The 16,402-nt window shown below is 44.6% G+C and overlaps 1 protein-coding gene across 3 annotated transcripts in view; it reads left to right on the top strand.

The window, feature by feature from the left end:
• The window catches only part of LOC128302889 (protein alan shepard), a 207,014-nt gene that overhangs the window by 174,016 nt on the left and 16,596 nt on the right, over nucleotides 1–16,402 (top strand). For all 3 annotated transcript variants that reach the window (XM_053039736.1, XM_053039737.1, XM_053039738.1), the window contains one exon: nucleotides 14,842–15,080. In XM_053039736.1, the coding sequence (XP_052895696.1) occupies nucleotides 14,842–15,080 (239 nt within the window). The remainder of the gene's footprint in view (nucleotides 1–14,841; nucleotides 15,081–16,402) is intronic.

A 16,402-nucleotide genomic window follows, 5' to 3' on the forward strand; every position in this document is an offset into this window, starting at 1 on the left:
GAGCGCACGTCTGACGTAGTGAAATGCGGGCAAGACACCGAGCGCAAACAGTGGCAGTGAGCCCGAGACATAAAACCGGCACTGGCAGGCCTGGCGAAGGAGATCCAGGAGGACCCCGGCGGTCCTGGGTGGATGAGGGGTACCGTCAGCGATTGAATCGCTTTTGTCGGTGAAATGCGAAAGGAAATCGGGAACAATGCCGGAACAATGCCGGAAGTTGGATCTTTATTGTATGGAATAAATTTCCTTTTGCTTATGCCACACGACCCGACCCGAACGAGCCATCCCTGTCATTCGCACCCCCTACATCATTGACGGTTTTCCTTCGGTGACACTTTATCTGGGCGATTTTCCACCCCCTCCCCCCCTCCCTCCCGAGGACAATGATTCGTGTTGGGAGTTTCTTTCCCCACGAAGGAAAGAAGGGAAAAGTGGATTAATGTGGGGGAGGAGAGGGGGTTGGAAAAGCGTCCATAGGCGTTCATCCCTTGGTGTGAATCAGTTTTGCCAAACACATCCGGTTTTGAGCAGCTCCGGTTGTGAGGGGGGCTTGTGCGGAAAATTTGCTCCCAAAAATCTCCCCCAAAAGGACATTGGGAGGCATTTACCCGGGGGCATATTGGGGATCTAGTAGCCCCGAACACTGAGGGAAGATATGCTTCGCTCTTTATGCAACGATTTCACACCTCCCCCCCCATACGGGGTGTGGCCGCCATCATCCATACGACTAATCCCACAAGGCGAAACGCTTTCCTCCCCGGTGTGTAGTACACGAGATCCGATTGTCACCGTTTGCTCTCGCTATGATTATTCGCATTTCGGTGGAAAAAAAGCTTTCTTTTTCCCGTTTTTTGCCTCCCCCCTCATCTCATCTCGTTACACGTGTGACGGTATCGTCCGGGATCGTGCGTGTGCGCTTTTGATTCGATTTTCAAATTTAGTCGGTTTGTTCATTCCGTACGGCTAGCAAATTGAGCAGCAGAAATAAAGTATAATGCCGCCGCGTATCGCCGCATCCCCTTCATCCAGTGGAAAATCTGTCACCACCAGCATATTTACGCTAAAAAAAAGGATCTGGTTCGTTGGATTCTGCTGTTGTTTTGTATTCTTTTTTTTCATGCTGTTCACCCCAATCCCGGCGAGTGTTTTCCTTACTGGGGGCCGGGATCCGAAAGGATGCGTAAAATACTAGCCCTATCATGTTTTGCGGAAAATTTTCTAAACTCAAAATGAACGGCGGGAATGTTCGATTTTTTTTTTGTTTTTCTGTTTTTATTTGTCTTTCGTTTAGTTTGCAAGAAATTGTTCTTGTTACGCTTACTTACGCTGATAAGATTACACGCGTACGAAATATGAACCTCGTCGAGCACTGGGGGTGACAAAAAAAAACCTCTGGAAATGGGTAAAAATAAAGGGCAACCAGTTAAAGACCGAGAGACCGAGGAAAAGGGGAATCCATAGAAGGTGGGCTGAAAACGCACACGTGTTTTTCTTTCGAAAGCAAAAAAAAGAACCCCGCTCTCGAAATGGATTAGAAAGCGCAAAACAATAGGGAAACGGCGCTATATGGCATGAGGACAATAGCGCACGGTTAAGCCACGACGGAGCTGCTGGTGCCACTTCCGGATGGAAGCGTCTGCTGAATGGGGTATGAACAAAACATGAATACGCACATGACACTAACGAACCAAACCCCGAAGAAAGCCTCACGGGGTACGAGGTGCTACGCTGAAGGTGCTCCGCAATGGCCCGGGCGCAACCACGTTGCTGCGTTTTGCACAGATTGTAACTCCAACCTCTCGTTGTAGTCAATGCCTGTAAAGCCGTTAATATTCATTTGGTTCTACCTTTCATAATCTTCAAACGCGTTTCGTTTACTAATGCAAAACATAAGGGGAGGAAGAACCCGAACAACCTGCGATTCAGCTTCAGCAGACACTTCAAATGAAGCCCTGGCGACAGTTTACACTGTGTGCGTTATTAATATGTTAGAATAAACAGCGATTTAATGGAATTTATTAACGCTGAGGATCATAGTACTGGAAGTATTAAAAATTTGCAAGGTTAAGTCGAAAAAACCTTATCAGATATTAAAGACCACTCTCGATAGTACTCAAATCCTGAAAACAGTTATGTAAAATTTGTATTTATCTTTTTACCGTGGTGCATTGCAACAAAAAGTCGAAAATGGAGGGAAGATTCTACTTCAACTTCCGCAAGAGTCACTTCAATTTGAAGAGCAAATCTAAAAATTGTTTCAATCTCCGGGGTACATCATTCCGTAAGTTAGTAAGCTTAAGCTTTCAGCCTGTATATCTGTCAAATAATACAAGCGAGCTGTATCAATCAATGCACACTGGATCGTAAAGGACATAGCATTTAGACAGAAAGAATGACATAAAGGTATCAATTTTGCGGAATCAAAACTTAAGAAAAATTTGATAAAGTTTAGAAAGCTTCAACTTTAAATTCAATTCATTTCAAATAATGATTTTTATGTAATTTTTATTGAAATGATTATTTACATTTCAAGCAAGCGGGAAACATGACTGTTCGATATTGCAATTTTCACCAAGGATAGATGTAACCCCGTCGAAGGTCCAGTTGAAACTCGTTTATTCCTAAGTCAATGTACAGTTCATTTAGAATTCATTTGATAGTTCATCTGCTATGTCATTCCCATTATCCGGTTCGTCTATACTTGTTACTTAATTTCCTAGCTTCCTAATCCTAATAATTCAAACAATGACCTAACCTGTTTGATGCTTACTAGCAAAATGCTTTGTTTTGACAGTTGTCGAGCAGCTGACCGATAGGAAAACAATATAATACTTTTTTAGTAAAGGATAAGCCTGGAAACGTTTATCATTTCTGTATTTGCTACACTACTTTAAATTTTGTAACAAATCTTCAGCTAGAAAGTTTGCCGAATATATACGTTTATTATGTGAAGACTCAGACAACGTGTCCAAATATATTATTAAACTTGTTATACGATGAGTCTTGCAATTATACACCTCCAAACCGTATTGAAAAGTTTATGAAAATATACACTTCATCCCCCATTTACAGATTCCATTTGTAAATTTCAATAAAATGCAAATTTAAACATTTTTCTTCAACAGCACACACTGTAAACGTACTGAAAAAGTTCGGTTTCTAACGCCCGTTTCGTTATCGGGTGTGCAAGTGGCAAACCAAATTGATTGTGGAGCGCAAATAGCGAATGAAAAAGTCTCTCCGGAATGCCGGAATTCGGAACCCCCCACTCGGAGAAGAACCGTAACCGGCGAGCGTTTTTCGGGACAACTTCCGCGTTGGAGAAGCAATATTCAATTATGCTCCTCGAATACCGCCTGGCACCACACAACCCCGACGATGGCTCAATAGTACAAAACGTTTAATTGATTGAAAGCATTCAATTTGATTGAGCAGCATTTAATAGCATTTTTCGGATGGCTTTTTTTTTAGTTTTGATGCTGTCTTCCCATACCTTTTACTTGCGGACTTTTGCCGACTGGGGGTCCTCTCGGCGTGTAGAACCCACGTGCGGCCACATGTGCGGCCTTCCGTGGGCTTTGGCCGGTGCCCACACGGATATCGTTTCGAATTTCTCGGCACGTAGATCCGCTTAATTCTAATTTAGAGATCTTACAATGCCATCCACAGAAAGGAAGATTACGATGGGAACGTACGAAGGAAGCGTACATTCTCGCTCGGCTAGCCTGGGAGCTGGAAGTTCTTCGCATCACCGGCACGCCAGAGAATGATGTGAAAATGCCATCCGGTTTTACCGCTTTTGATCCTTCTGCCGGTTCGAGGGGGGTGTGGGGGGAAGGAGTAGCGTTGGGCGGTAATTTCCGTTCGCGAAACGGACCAACAGAAGCGCCTGGAATGGATCCATCGCTTTGGAATTTGCCAACCCTTTTTTCCCTGTGTGTCTGGGCCTACGGGGTACCAATGGAGGTGCCGCTTTCGGTTCCACCGAAGAAACTGACACCATCCGGCTGTGTGTGTGTGGCAAGACGGAAAAGAATTACCAGTGCAAAATGGCAGAAGAATTTAATGAAAATTTTCTCAGCTTTCTCTCCCATTCTATATGAGGTTTTGTTATCTTCACCCCTTCCTCGTTCCACAAACGTTCTGTGCTCGTGCAAACTAGCGAAATAAAACAAAAAAAAACGCAGAAAACGGCTCGCTGCAGATAAAACGAATGATCATAAAGAAGGACAATTTTCTTACCAGCAGCAGCAGCAGCAAAGACAATGAATAAAAGCTTCACTCGAAGAAGGGAAAGCTCTCTCTCACACACACACACTGCATATGCGATTTGTTCTACTCCACGGGGATGCCGATTATGCTGATGCTTTTCCCGCCGCGAGTACAAACCATGCAAAACAAAAGGGGACGTCCAGAGCGCACGTCTGACGTAGTGAAATGCGGGCAAGACACCGAGCGCAAACAGTGGCAGTGAGCCCGAGACATAAAACCGGCACTGGCAGGCCTGGCGAAGGAGATCCAGGAGGACCCCGGCGGTCCTGGGTGGATGAGGGGTACCGTCAGCGATTGAATCGCTTTTGTCGGTGAAATGCGAAAGGAAATCGGGAACAATGCCGGAACAATGCCGGAAGTTGGATCTTTATTGTATGGAATAAATTTCCTTTTGCTTATGCCACACGACCCGACCCGAACGAGCCATCCCTGTCATTCGCACCCCCTACATCATTGACGGTTTTCCTTCGGTGACACTTTATCTGGGCGATTTTCCACCCCCTCCCCCCCTCCCTCCCGAGGACAATGATTCGTGTTGGGAGTTTCTTTCCCCACGAAGGAAAGAAGGGAAAAGTGGATTAATGTGGGGGAGGAGAGGGGGTTGGAAAAGCGTCCATAGGCGTTCATCCCTTGGTGTGAATCAGTTTTGCCAAACACATCCGGTTTTGAGCAGCTCCGGTTGTGAGGGGGGCTTGTGCGGAAAATTTGCTCCCAAAAATCTCCCCCAAAAGGACATTGGGAGGCATTTACCCGGGGGCATATTGGGGATCTAGTAGCCCCGAACACTGAGGGAAGATATGCTTCGCTCTTTATGCAACGATTTCACACCTCCCCCCCCATACGGGGTGTGGCCGCCATCATCCATACGACTAATCCCACAAGGCGAAACGCTTTCCTCCCCGGTGTGTAGTACACGAGATCCGATTGTCACCGTTTGCTCTCGCTATGATTATTCGCATTTCGGTGGAAAAAAAGCTTTCTTTTTCCCGTTTTTTGCCTCCCCCCTCATCTCATCTCGTTACACGTGTGACGGTATCGTCCGGGATCGTGCGTGTGCGCTTTTGATTCGATTTTCAAATTTAGTCGGTTTGTTCATTCCGTACGGCTAGCAAATTGAGCAGCAGAAATAAAGTATAATGCCGCCGCGTATCGCCGCATCCCCTTCATCCAGTGGAAAATCTGTCACCACCAGCATATTTACGCTAAAAAAAAGGATCTGGTTCGTTGGATTCTGCTGTTGTTTTGTATTCTTTTTTTTCATGCTGTTCACCCCAATCCCGGCGAGTGTTTTCCTTACTGGGGGCCGGGATCCGAAAGGATGCGTAAAATACTAGCCCTATCATGTTTTGCGGAAAATTTTCTAAACTCAAAATGAACGGCGGGAATGTTCGATTTTTTTTTTGTTTTTCTGTTTTTATTTGTCTTTCGTTTAGTTTGCAAGAAATTGTTCTTGTTACGCTTACTTACGCTGATAAGATTACACGCGTACGAAATATGAACCTCGTCGAGCACTGGGGGTGACAAAAAAAAACCTCTGGAAATGGGTAAAAATAAAGGGCAACCAGTTAAAGACCGAGAGACCGAGGAAAAGGGGAATCCATAGAAGGTGGGCTGAAAACGCACACGTGTTTTTCTTTCGAAAGCAAAAAAAAGAACCCCGCTCTCGAAATGGATTAGAAAGCGCAAAACAATAGGGAAACGGCGCTATATGGCATGAGGACAATAGCGCACGGTTAAGCCACGACGGAGCTGCTGGTGCCACTTCCGGATGGAAGCGTCTGCTGAATGGGGTATGAACAAAACATGAATACGCACATGACACTAACGAACCAAACCCCGAAGAAAGCCTCACGGGGTACGAGGTGCTACGCTGAAGGTGCTCCGCAATGGCCCGGGCGCAACCACGTTGCTGCGTTTTGCACAGATTGTAACTCCAACCTCTCGTTGTAGTCAATGCCTGTAAAGCCGTTAATATTCATTTGGTTCTACCTTTCATAATCTTCAAACGCGTTTCGTTTACTAATGCAAAACATAAGGGGAGGAAGAACCCGAACAACCTGCGATTCAGCTTCAGCAGACACTTCAAATGAAGCCCTGGCGACAGTTTACACTGTGTGCGTTATTAATATGTTAGAATAAACAGCGATTTAATGGAATTTATTAACGCTGAGGATCATAGTACTGGAAGTATTAAAAATTTGCAAGGTTAAGTCGAAAAAACCTTATCAGATATTAAAGACCACTCTCGATAGTACTCAAATCCTGAAAACAGTTATGTAAAATTTGTATTTATCTTTTTACCGTGGTGCATTGCAACAAAAAGTCGAAAATGGAGGGAAGATTCTACTTCAACTTCCGCAAGAGTCACTTCAATTTGAAGAGCAAATCTAAAAATTGTTTCAATCTCCGGGGTACATCATTCCGTAAGTTAGTAAGCTTAAGCTTTCAGCCTGTATATCTGTCAAATAATACAAGCGAGCTGTATCAATCAATGCACACTGGATCGTAAAGGACATAGCATTTAGACAGAAAGAATGACATAAAGGTATCAATTTTGCGGAATCAAAACTTAAGAAAAATTTGATAAAGTTTAGAAAGCTTCAACTTTAAATTCAATTCATTTCAAATAATGATTTTTATGTAATTTTTATTGAAATGATTATTTACATTTCAAGCAAGCGGGAAACATGACTGTTCGATATTGCAATTTTCACCAAGGATAGATGTAACCCCGTCGAAGGTCCAGTTGAAACTCGTTTATTCCTAAGTCAATGTACAGTTCATTTAGAATTCATTTGATAGTTCATCTGCTATGTCATTCCCATTATCCGGTTCGTCTATACTTGTTACTTAATTTCCTAGCTTCCTAATCCTAATAATTCAAACAATGACCTAACCTGTTTGATGCTTACTAGCAAAATGCTTTGTTTTGACAGTTGTCGAGCAGCTGACCGATAGGAAAACAATATAATACTTTTTTAGTAAAGGATAAGCCTGGAAACGTTTATCATTTCTGTATTTGCTACACTACTTTAAATTTTGTAACAAATCTTCAGCTAGAAAGTTTGCCGAATATATACGTTTATTATGTGAAGACTCAGACAACGTGTCCAAATATATTATTAAACTTGTTATACGATGAGTCTTGCAATTATACACCTCCAAACCGTATTGAAAAGTTTATGAAAATATACACTTCATCCCCCATTTACAGATTCCATTTGTAAATTTCAATAAAATGCAAATTTAAACATTTTTCTTCAACAGCACACACTGTAAACGTACTGAAAAAGTTCGGTTTCTAACGCCCGTTTCGTTATCGGGTGTGCAAGTGGCAAACCAAATTGATTGTGGAGCGCAAATAGCGAATGAAAAAGTCTCTCCGGAATGCCGGAATTCGGAACCCCCCACTCGGAGAAGAACCGTAACCGGCGAGCGTTTTTCGGGACAACTTCCGCGTTGGAGAAGCAATATTCAATTATGCTCCTCGAATACCGCCTGGCACCACACAACCCCGACGATGGCTCAATAGTACAAAACGTTTAATTGATTGAAAGCATTCAATTTGATTGAGCAGCATTTAATAGCATTTTTCGGATGGCTTTTTTTTTAGTTTTGATGCTGTCTTCCCATACCTTTTACTTGCGGACTTTTGCCGACTGCCACCGACCATCGATCAGTGGGCAGGAGTGATGCTCTAGTGGTACACGGGTTTGTCGAATGTGGTTTTCCTCTTAAAGCGGGGAACCCTGTGCTACCGCCAGTGCTGAGGTTTTCCTCGCCCCCGTGTAGGAAATTAGAATTGCGGAACTAATTTGACATTTCTAAGTGCTGGGAGAGAGAGAGAGAGATCGGAAGGTCACCGCGCTGCTGTTGTTCGAAACCATTTTCAACCTTCGGCCGAAACGATCCCGCTAAATGGCGAATGGAGGAAAATGGTTGCTAACACAAAATAAAAAAAAACACACACAGGAAAATAACAGGTATCTTCACTTTCTGACCTCCGTCATTTGTTGCTGACAGTCCTGAGGAGCGGAAAGTCGCGAACTAATTCTGGGACGACAAGTAGGAAGGAAAAATGTTGTTCTTACCGGCTGAAAGAAAGCCTTTTTTAAAGTCTCTTTCTTTGGACATCCCATGCAGCATTTTTGTGCTGTGCTCTATAATTTCTGTAATTTAATTCGTTTTTGTTCCCGTTCCCTTCGCTGCTTATTTGTGTTGTGGGATTTCGTAGCCCATGCAAAGGATGTCTTCCTATTATTCATTTCTTCTGAGGCTAATACCAAGGTACAGATATATCTGTTGCACTGAATCATTTCATGCCCACTGTCCCAGGCAGTCCATAATGTACGCTTGCTTATGCGCATAAACCATAGATGGTCGCGTATCGATTAGACAAAGTTCTAACCAACCAAACCGACCAAATTTGCCCATAAACAAAATTTCCCATTTTTCGTCCCCCGTTTGTCCAATCTGGGCAAAAGGTCGCACGGTATACACCTTGCTGCTGCACCGTCTTGCCCGCAAACTTTACCTGATGGATTACAAACAGCGCCGCAGGACACACAACACAATCTATAAACACCGGAGCACAACTTTTGCTTTCCCCCTCGGTCACGTACACTGTACTACAGCGTTACGTGAATATTTATGCCTACTTTTTTAAAACAAGCAAGCATTCCAAAAGCATGGCCAACTTTACCGCTCACCGGTCGGGTGGGGGGGGGGGCCGATGAATAAAAGAGCAGCAGCTTTTAGATGTTTTGAAAATTATGTTTTGATTTAGATCGAGGAAGCATTGGAACAACAACAACAACAAGAACAAAAGCAAACATCCACACTCCAACAACAACGACTTGGGAAGAGAAGGGTTGTAATCGATTAATTAAATCACAACACCGAAGCAATAAAAGTTTGCTAAAGTGGTTGGGTTTTTAAAATAAACGGCGTCAGATTTACAAGTTCCTCCGGCCCTTTTCCCGAAGACCCCCCCCCCCCCCCCCCCCCCCCTTCGCCTTACCGAACCACCGTGGAAAACCGGGCCAAATGCCAACTCGGGTCATCGGCGGGGTCGGGTCGCAGTACGGATACATCTGGACAAGGGTCGTGTCATTTCCGTGAAGCGTGAATCGAAAATAAAACTCCAAACACCCCACCCCCCCTCCATCCCCCCGGTGGGTGACCTTCCGCTGCTGTTCCACTCCCGGGACGTTTGGTGTTTTGGTGGCTTCCTTCAAGTATCCTTTTCCTGTTCCACCTTTCTCCGATGCCTCCTTAAGGCCTCCTTTCTGCCTTCGTGTGTTCACTTCGACACTTTGGTGCTGAAAAGTTACCACCACCCGGGTACATAATTACCAACAGGTAGCCCGGGTATCTGCCGCGCGCTCCATTAAAAGCGGGTCCAATACTGTATTGCTCCAAAAGGATTCACAATATTTTTAAGCGGGTTGGTACGGAGCAAGGAGCTGTCTAATTATGATAAATTTCCTATAAAGTTTATTCCCACCACCCAAAAACAAAAAAAAAGAAAAAGGTGAAAGGTTGGGTGCTGCAAATGTTTGTTTGTTGTGCGGGGCCGGGGAAAACTTCCGACATTGAAAGTTCAGTGACACGTAAACTGTTTTGTAGCAAAAATTTAGCACATCTGTTGAGGCCACCGTACTGTTGCTGGTGCAAAAAAATAACTTTCAAACCTTCAGGGACTTGTGCAGAGTTAACATTCGAAAGGAGTTTAATTTATTGTAAACCAGTATGGCTCCCCATTCTGTCAGGGAGTTTTGTGGCGCAGCTGGCCTGTTTCAATGCAACCCTCTAGCCGGGTCAATTGCCTTTTAAATGTGGCCAGATTGTGGAATTTTTCACCTATTTTCTTATCAGTTTTATTATTTATCTGTTTCGTGCTTTAATCCTTATCCGGCCAGATGACAAATCCACCTCAAATCTATCGATCGTTTACTGCATCGAGTTTACTGCTGCCATCGTCCCTAAAATTGTCTCCGGCAACATTTCCTCCCCCTTCCCCCGCTTCAAGCATTGTTTCCGCATGTTCCGCATTAAAACTGTATCAGTATTAAGGTCCCCCCCGTGTATGTATGTGGTCGCTTATCGGCCCAGTGGCACTAGCGTACGATGATCGGTGCGCATACACGCACGACAACCATGAATCATTTACGATTATGGCTGCCAGTGACATCGATTGCCGATTGTCGTCATCATAAACGTTAACCGTTCGTGTGTACGTCTATATTCGTAACGCACCACCCCTTACCCCGCCAGACGGCCCTTCCCCTCCTGCTCGCGAGAGTTTAGGGGAATGGTGCAAGCGTATTTGGAAATGATTTGACATTCGCCAACGGGACGCCATTATCGAATGTACAGCTTCCTCTAACCCGGGGTGGCAAAGCAAATGTCCCGAGTCCCATGATAAGGGATGGCCATGGCTCGCAAGCTCATAAACACCGCCGCCCGCCCCCGGGGAAAGCTTTGCGGGTGCGGGTGTGCGGTTTAATGCGAAAGGTTTCGGTTTCGCACGAAAATTGCAGTTTGACACCCCGCAGGGCGTGTGGTGCCGCTGGGAAGCCCTTCTTTAATGTGCAGGAGGGTAGAGATTTTAAGCGTACACTTCGTTATATGGGGCCAGCATTAATAGACGACGTATGACCGATTCAATCCGCTTGACCTCCTGCTGATAGCGAAGAGTGCGTTGATGCGGGTCGGATAGGGAGAGGGAACCGATCCCCTATTTTCATTGGCCGGCCCAAAATGGAACCTGACCATTGTCGGCCATTTGCGGGAGTCAGAAGACAAAAAAAATGCTGTAAGAGTGTGTGCGGTGGTCATTTTGAATGAGCGATTTGTTGGTTTTGTTTGGTACGAATTTCCTACCCCTTCCAACACCCTGCGGTCAATCACTGTTTTTTATGAAGCTTCTATATACACTTAGGCCCCGTGGAAAGCACTGATACAGAACGAATGATAACGGAGCGAATGACACCTCCCCAGCGGAGATGCTCTGACAGAGTGAAATTGTTTGGTTACTTAACGAGTAATGAACTGGTCGGCTCATTATAATACTTGTAGTTCATTACACTAGTCACGTCCATTTTTTTTAAATAACTCCAAGACCACCCCACATTGTGTTTGAAGATTTAATTTAATTGTGCTTTTCTCGTCGCAAAAAAGTCTACCCCCCGGTAGGTTTGCTTTGCAAAATGCATAACGTAAATATTTATTTTCTTTCTATTTAATGTTTAAGGCATTAAAAATTTATATGGTGCCACGAATCCGTTGCTCGCTTTATTCCTTATCAATCTGTGCAGCCTCACCATAGCCCCAAACATTGATTTGCGTCAAGCAGCAAGGCCAACCCAATACTGTCACCATCGTAAAATCTTCGGTAAAATTCAGTAAAGCGTGTAAGAACGTCGTGGTTCTTATCATTCCTACCGATTAAAACGGTTCGCCTAGGATTTCAATCCGGATGCCCGTTGGAGGAAGTCAACATTGATTGCATTGTGAAGATTTAGTGTGACGCGCTAAATAAATCGAACTTTATTCCAATTTTATTATTTAAATATTTTTATTATAAAGCATTATTCCCAATTACACATTTACTTGAATTTGTATTTATTTTTAATTTTTCATGATAACAATTACCTAAAGTTCTTACCCTAAACGCCACTTCATCACAAACTGTTGTCTCCCGCGGGAGTCCACCGGCTGCTGCGATCATGCAAAAGCAATTGTTGCAAAAATTTCGGCACAATCACATTCACCCAGCTCGTACCGGCAAAGAGGCAGTAGGCGAAACGATTTGGCCTTTGGCAATGCTGGAAAGGTATATCGCAACTGACAGGACGGAAAATTGAAATGGAAATGTACTACGCCTACTACGCATTTGTTTTCCGTTCTTCACTGGTCTCCTTTCTTCCGCCTTTTTTTTCGCCGGAGTTTTAATTCCAAACAAATGTAAAACAAGTTCCAAAGTTCCTTGGAAAAACAAGAGATGATCGGAAATAATTTATGTGGTGTTAAGCTACAACATAATAATAATAATAAGCAACATAAGCGCATTGTTTGGACATTTTACAGCTTTTAACAAGCAGTGTTATTTTTAAACAATCGCTGTTCTTTGTGAGCAATTGTTTTGTAAAGAACTTAACAATATTTACTATTTTTGTTACTTGATAATTTATACAAGTGTACTGACTAGGATGATATGAGTTTGAGTGTTAATTTTGGCGAATAACATAAAATCGAACTCTTTTAAATCGTATTTTTTTCGTAAGACTGCAAGAACGGAAAACTCCTGCAGCAAAATCTAAATAAAGTGTCACTTGCATAATGCGTCACTCTATTCAAATGTAGACGCGTATTGCAAAAGCTCATGGGAAATACTACTAACGGAACACCTGGTTTTAAGTAAATCGTTCCACGTGTGCCACGTGTACCGCCACCTCGACATGGGGGGGGGGAGGTGAAACCGTCTGCTCGATGAGGACAAATACAATCGAATAAATATTTTAGCATCCTTCGGGCGATGTGGCGACAAATTCCTTCGCGTTTCGGAACAGCCTTGGTCGGCCTCGCCGCATGCTGTGCATACTGATGAAGGGGGTGGGAATTCGAGCGCATTTGGCCACAGAGCGCATACGAAGCATCCGGCCGTCGATGGAAGTTTTCAGCCAGCGTACGCCAGACGAACCAAACGTTAGTGTGTAGTGTGTCATCGGGCCCAACTTGTATGCTTCGGATGGGTTCTGTGCGGAACCACTTTTTAGGGGAGGAAAGCAAGAAAAATCGAACTTTTTTTCCGAACCAAAAACCGAACTCTCTCTCTCTGAGTTTTTTTGGGTGGTGGCTGATTTAAGAAAAGTGTTACAGCCCAGGAAGGGGGGGACGTTGGGGGGATAGAAGACAACATCTTGTGGATATGCGCATATCCTGAGCGCCAAAGCGACACGATCGTTCGGCTCACATATCACACTTGTGCTTGTGCAGCGCAGGAAACAGAAAGGAAAAGCAGCGTAATAAAGCAGATGACCCTTTTTTTCCGCTTTTCGCTCGCTGCCTGTGTATTGGTTCATATTTTTATCTCGTCGAAACCCGCCGCCCCCCATGCACACACACGTGCTCTCCCAAATGCACAGGAATCCTGGTTGAAAGAGGCGCACAAAAATGTACATTATTTGATGTTATTCTTCCACGACGTTTTTTCTTTTCCTTTTTCTTTGCCCATCACTGTAAAACATCCTTGCAATTTTTGCTTCCCTTATGTGTGTGTGTGTTTTTTTTTGTTGGCACGGAAAACTTTCCTCGAAAAGTTACTCCACCAACACCGAACACCGATATGCCTATGTGCTTCGGTTTTAAACTTGCACGTGGCTGTGTGTGTGTGTGGATTTGTAAGTTTCAAAGTTCCCCGTTGCTTTCCATAGCCTTCTTTTCTGACGACGTGAAGAGTCTCTGCCCGGAGCAAAATTCGTGGAAATTCGATTTGGAAAAAGCACAGCCTCCCACAAAACCGCCCTTGTATCTCGACCTTTTTTTGTTGTTGTCTTGCTTCATCCTGAAAGAAGCGGGAAAGAGGCGCTGAAGCGAAAAAATGTTTTATTAAAATTTTCGAATTAATCAAGCACACTGGCTCGACGGAGGCACAGACGGACGACAACGCGGAAGCACGCGATGAGTTGAGACATCCTGGGCGAGCGCGCGCCCCGTTTGCACATTTCCCGAAGGCGTGCTTTCGTTGCCGTTACGTTTTGCGTGTTTCGTCTGGTCGTTGGTTAACAATTTCCCCGAAAACCGTTTCGGGCGCCATTTCCCGGACCAGCGTCTCACTGATCTTCGACGGCAGCTACACGCACAGCTGAATGCACATAACCGGCAGTGAAAGTAAGCGCCGGCGCGGCCCCGGCCGTCGTTCGGCGCAATACACACACTTCAAAGCACAATAACAACTGATGCAAGATTCATTAGTTTCGTTTTTCCACTATTCACGCCCCGTTCGTTATTAATCCTTCGCCCGGACCGTTCCCATGCCTGTGTTCGGCATCGGTCCTCCGATTTGTTTAGTCTTCTTTCCAACAATGCTAGAGGGCTTTGAGGGTGGAAATCAACAGATTTTCTCTGGAGTATTCCCGCTTGTATGAATATAAATTTCTGCAGAATCTGCCCAAGGACACAAAATTAATGTTTTATTTAGAATATTTTTTTCACTTCACCATTTCTTGCTTTAAGTTTTCCGAGAATATGTTGGAATTTTCCAAATGTTTCACTTCAAATCTTGGCACAATTATGTTTCCTCCGTGGAGATTGCGAATTTTGTGTAACGCTGATTTATTTATGATCCTCACCCACAAAACAACATCGTTCCATAGCCGCCGCTCTCCAGTGTTATGTGGAACCGAGACCACCGTCCGTAGGATAATTGTGAGCGCGACATTTGGAAGATGCTGCTTTTCTTGATGCTTCTTTGGCAACTGCTTTGATAATGCTATTTTTAAACAGCCCTTCGAATGCGGTCGAGCTCTAATGTTGACGCTGTGTGGTTTTTCTTTTTTATCGCAGTACGGACAGCGTGTGCCGACAGCAGCGTCGCCCAGCAACACGAACTCGAGCAGCTCGTCCAACACCGGTTCGCAGAGCGGCACCCTGAGCACGAGCCTGAGCAACACGACCAACACAAACAACACGATGGGTCCTAGCAACACGCCACAGCAGACGGAGCAGCTGTCCAAAACGAACCTCTACATTCGCGGCCTGCAACAGGGCACGACCGACAAGGATCTTGTCAACATGTGTGCACAGTAAGTACGGGGACCGGCGGTGGAAAAATCCTTGCAGAATAATGTCAACGAGCGTGCGAGGGCCGTGATCTGTGCGGTGATTAGCATATTGCCAACACATGCTGGGTGTGGGTGTGGGTTAATCAAATTTGGCGTAAAGATTGCGACCGGCTTCTCCTCTTTGGCAGAGATTTTTTGGGCGTGTGTGGGAAAACAAACGTTGATATTAATAGACGCGATCTTGATCTTGTTTCGGGATGCTCCCAAGGTCTGTGCAGGATAGAGGTCGAGTAATATAGAGCAATTTGACAAGTAGCCAAAAGTTCGTTACACGAGATTTGACGTTTGAACGCCCTTTTCCATTCAAATGTTTTGTGTGTAGTTGTGTTGATTAATCGGGCCGGTCAAAGCAACAAGATTTTTATTGTTTAAGATTTGGTTGGAAATTTGTGTCGCTGTTTTTCGATTTTAGTCCGGAATAAGATCTGCGGATCTTATTGGCGATTGGTGTTAGGTATGATTGGTGTTCAAGGCAGGTGAAAAGGCAGAGAATCGGATTTTGTACAGCGAGCATTTGGCAACGAGTAGGTGAGGCTCTTCACATACGAGGAAGAGAATGATGCTCATTATATCTCCCGGTTCACTGTACGACGTGAAAGTCCGGTACCGTGCGATCAACCCTTGGTTTCAGTACACTAATAGGTGATGACCACACACCACTTTATAGAACCATCAACAGTTTGCTGTTTTAACTAAAGGCATTCAAAACGAAGGAAAACTTTAACGACCAAGCGAATTGTGAAACTTCGCGATATAGTAAATAAGTAGGCTAGACGCAAGGAATCTTACACGGGCGACCAAACGTCAAATGAAATCCAAAATGGCGAACCTCTATCATGGCTATTACTCGACCTCTATCCTATACAGACCTTGATCGGCACCCCAAAAAAACCACTGCCCTCACTAGCATTAACTTTGAGGTTTGTGGCTTACATCGCCCCGCATTGTTTGGCTCCTCTTTTTGCCAGCGAACGGGTTTTCTATCTATTTCGTCCCGTGTGTCCAGAAGCTCGCCAACAAAAAAGCACACGCGGCTCTCGAATGATTGCGCATAAATGTCATCAATCCTACCGCACTTTACGAGCGCCTAACCGCTTGCCGAACCATCGGTGACCATCGCTTGCCATCGCTAATGGGCGCGTAATACTGCGAACCTTCCGCCACCCCACAACCCACCGCAGTACCCAAAAGCCGAGTTATACATGGCCGATGAGATTGCACCACTCATTTTGCGGGGTGGTGGTCCTTTTTGGTCGGTTGCTTGCTTTTGGGTTTTTGGGATG

Source organism: Anopheles moucheti, chromosome 3 (genome assembly GCF_943734755.1).
Source record: "Anopheles moucheti chromosome 3, idAnoMoucSN_F20_07, whole genome shotgun sequence".
Lineage (NCBI taxonomy): Eukaryota > Metazoa > Arthropoda > Insecta > Diptera > Culicidae > Anopheles > Anopheles moucheti.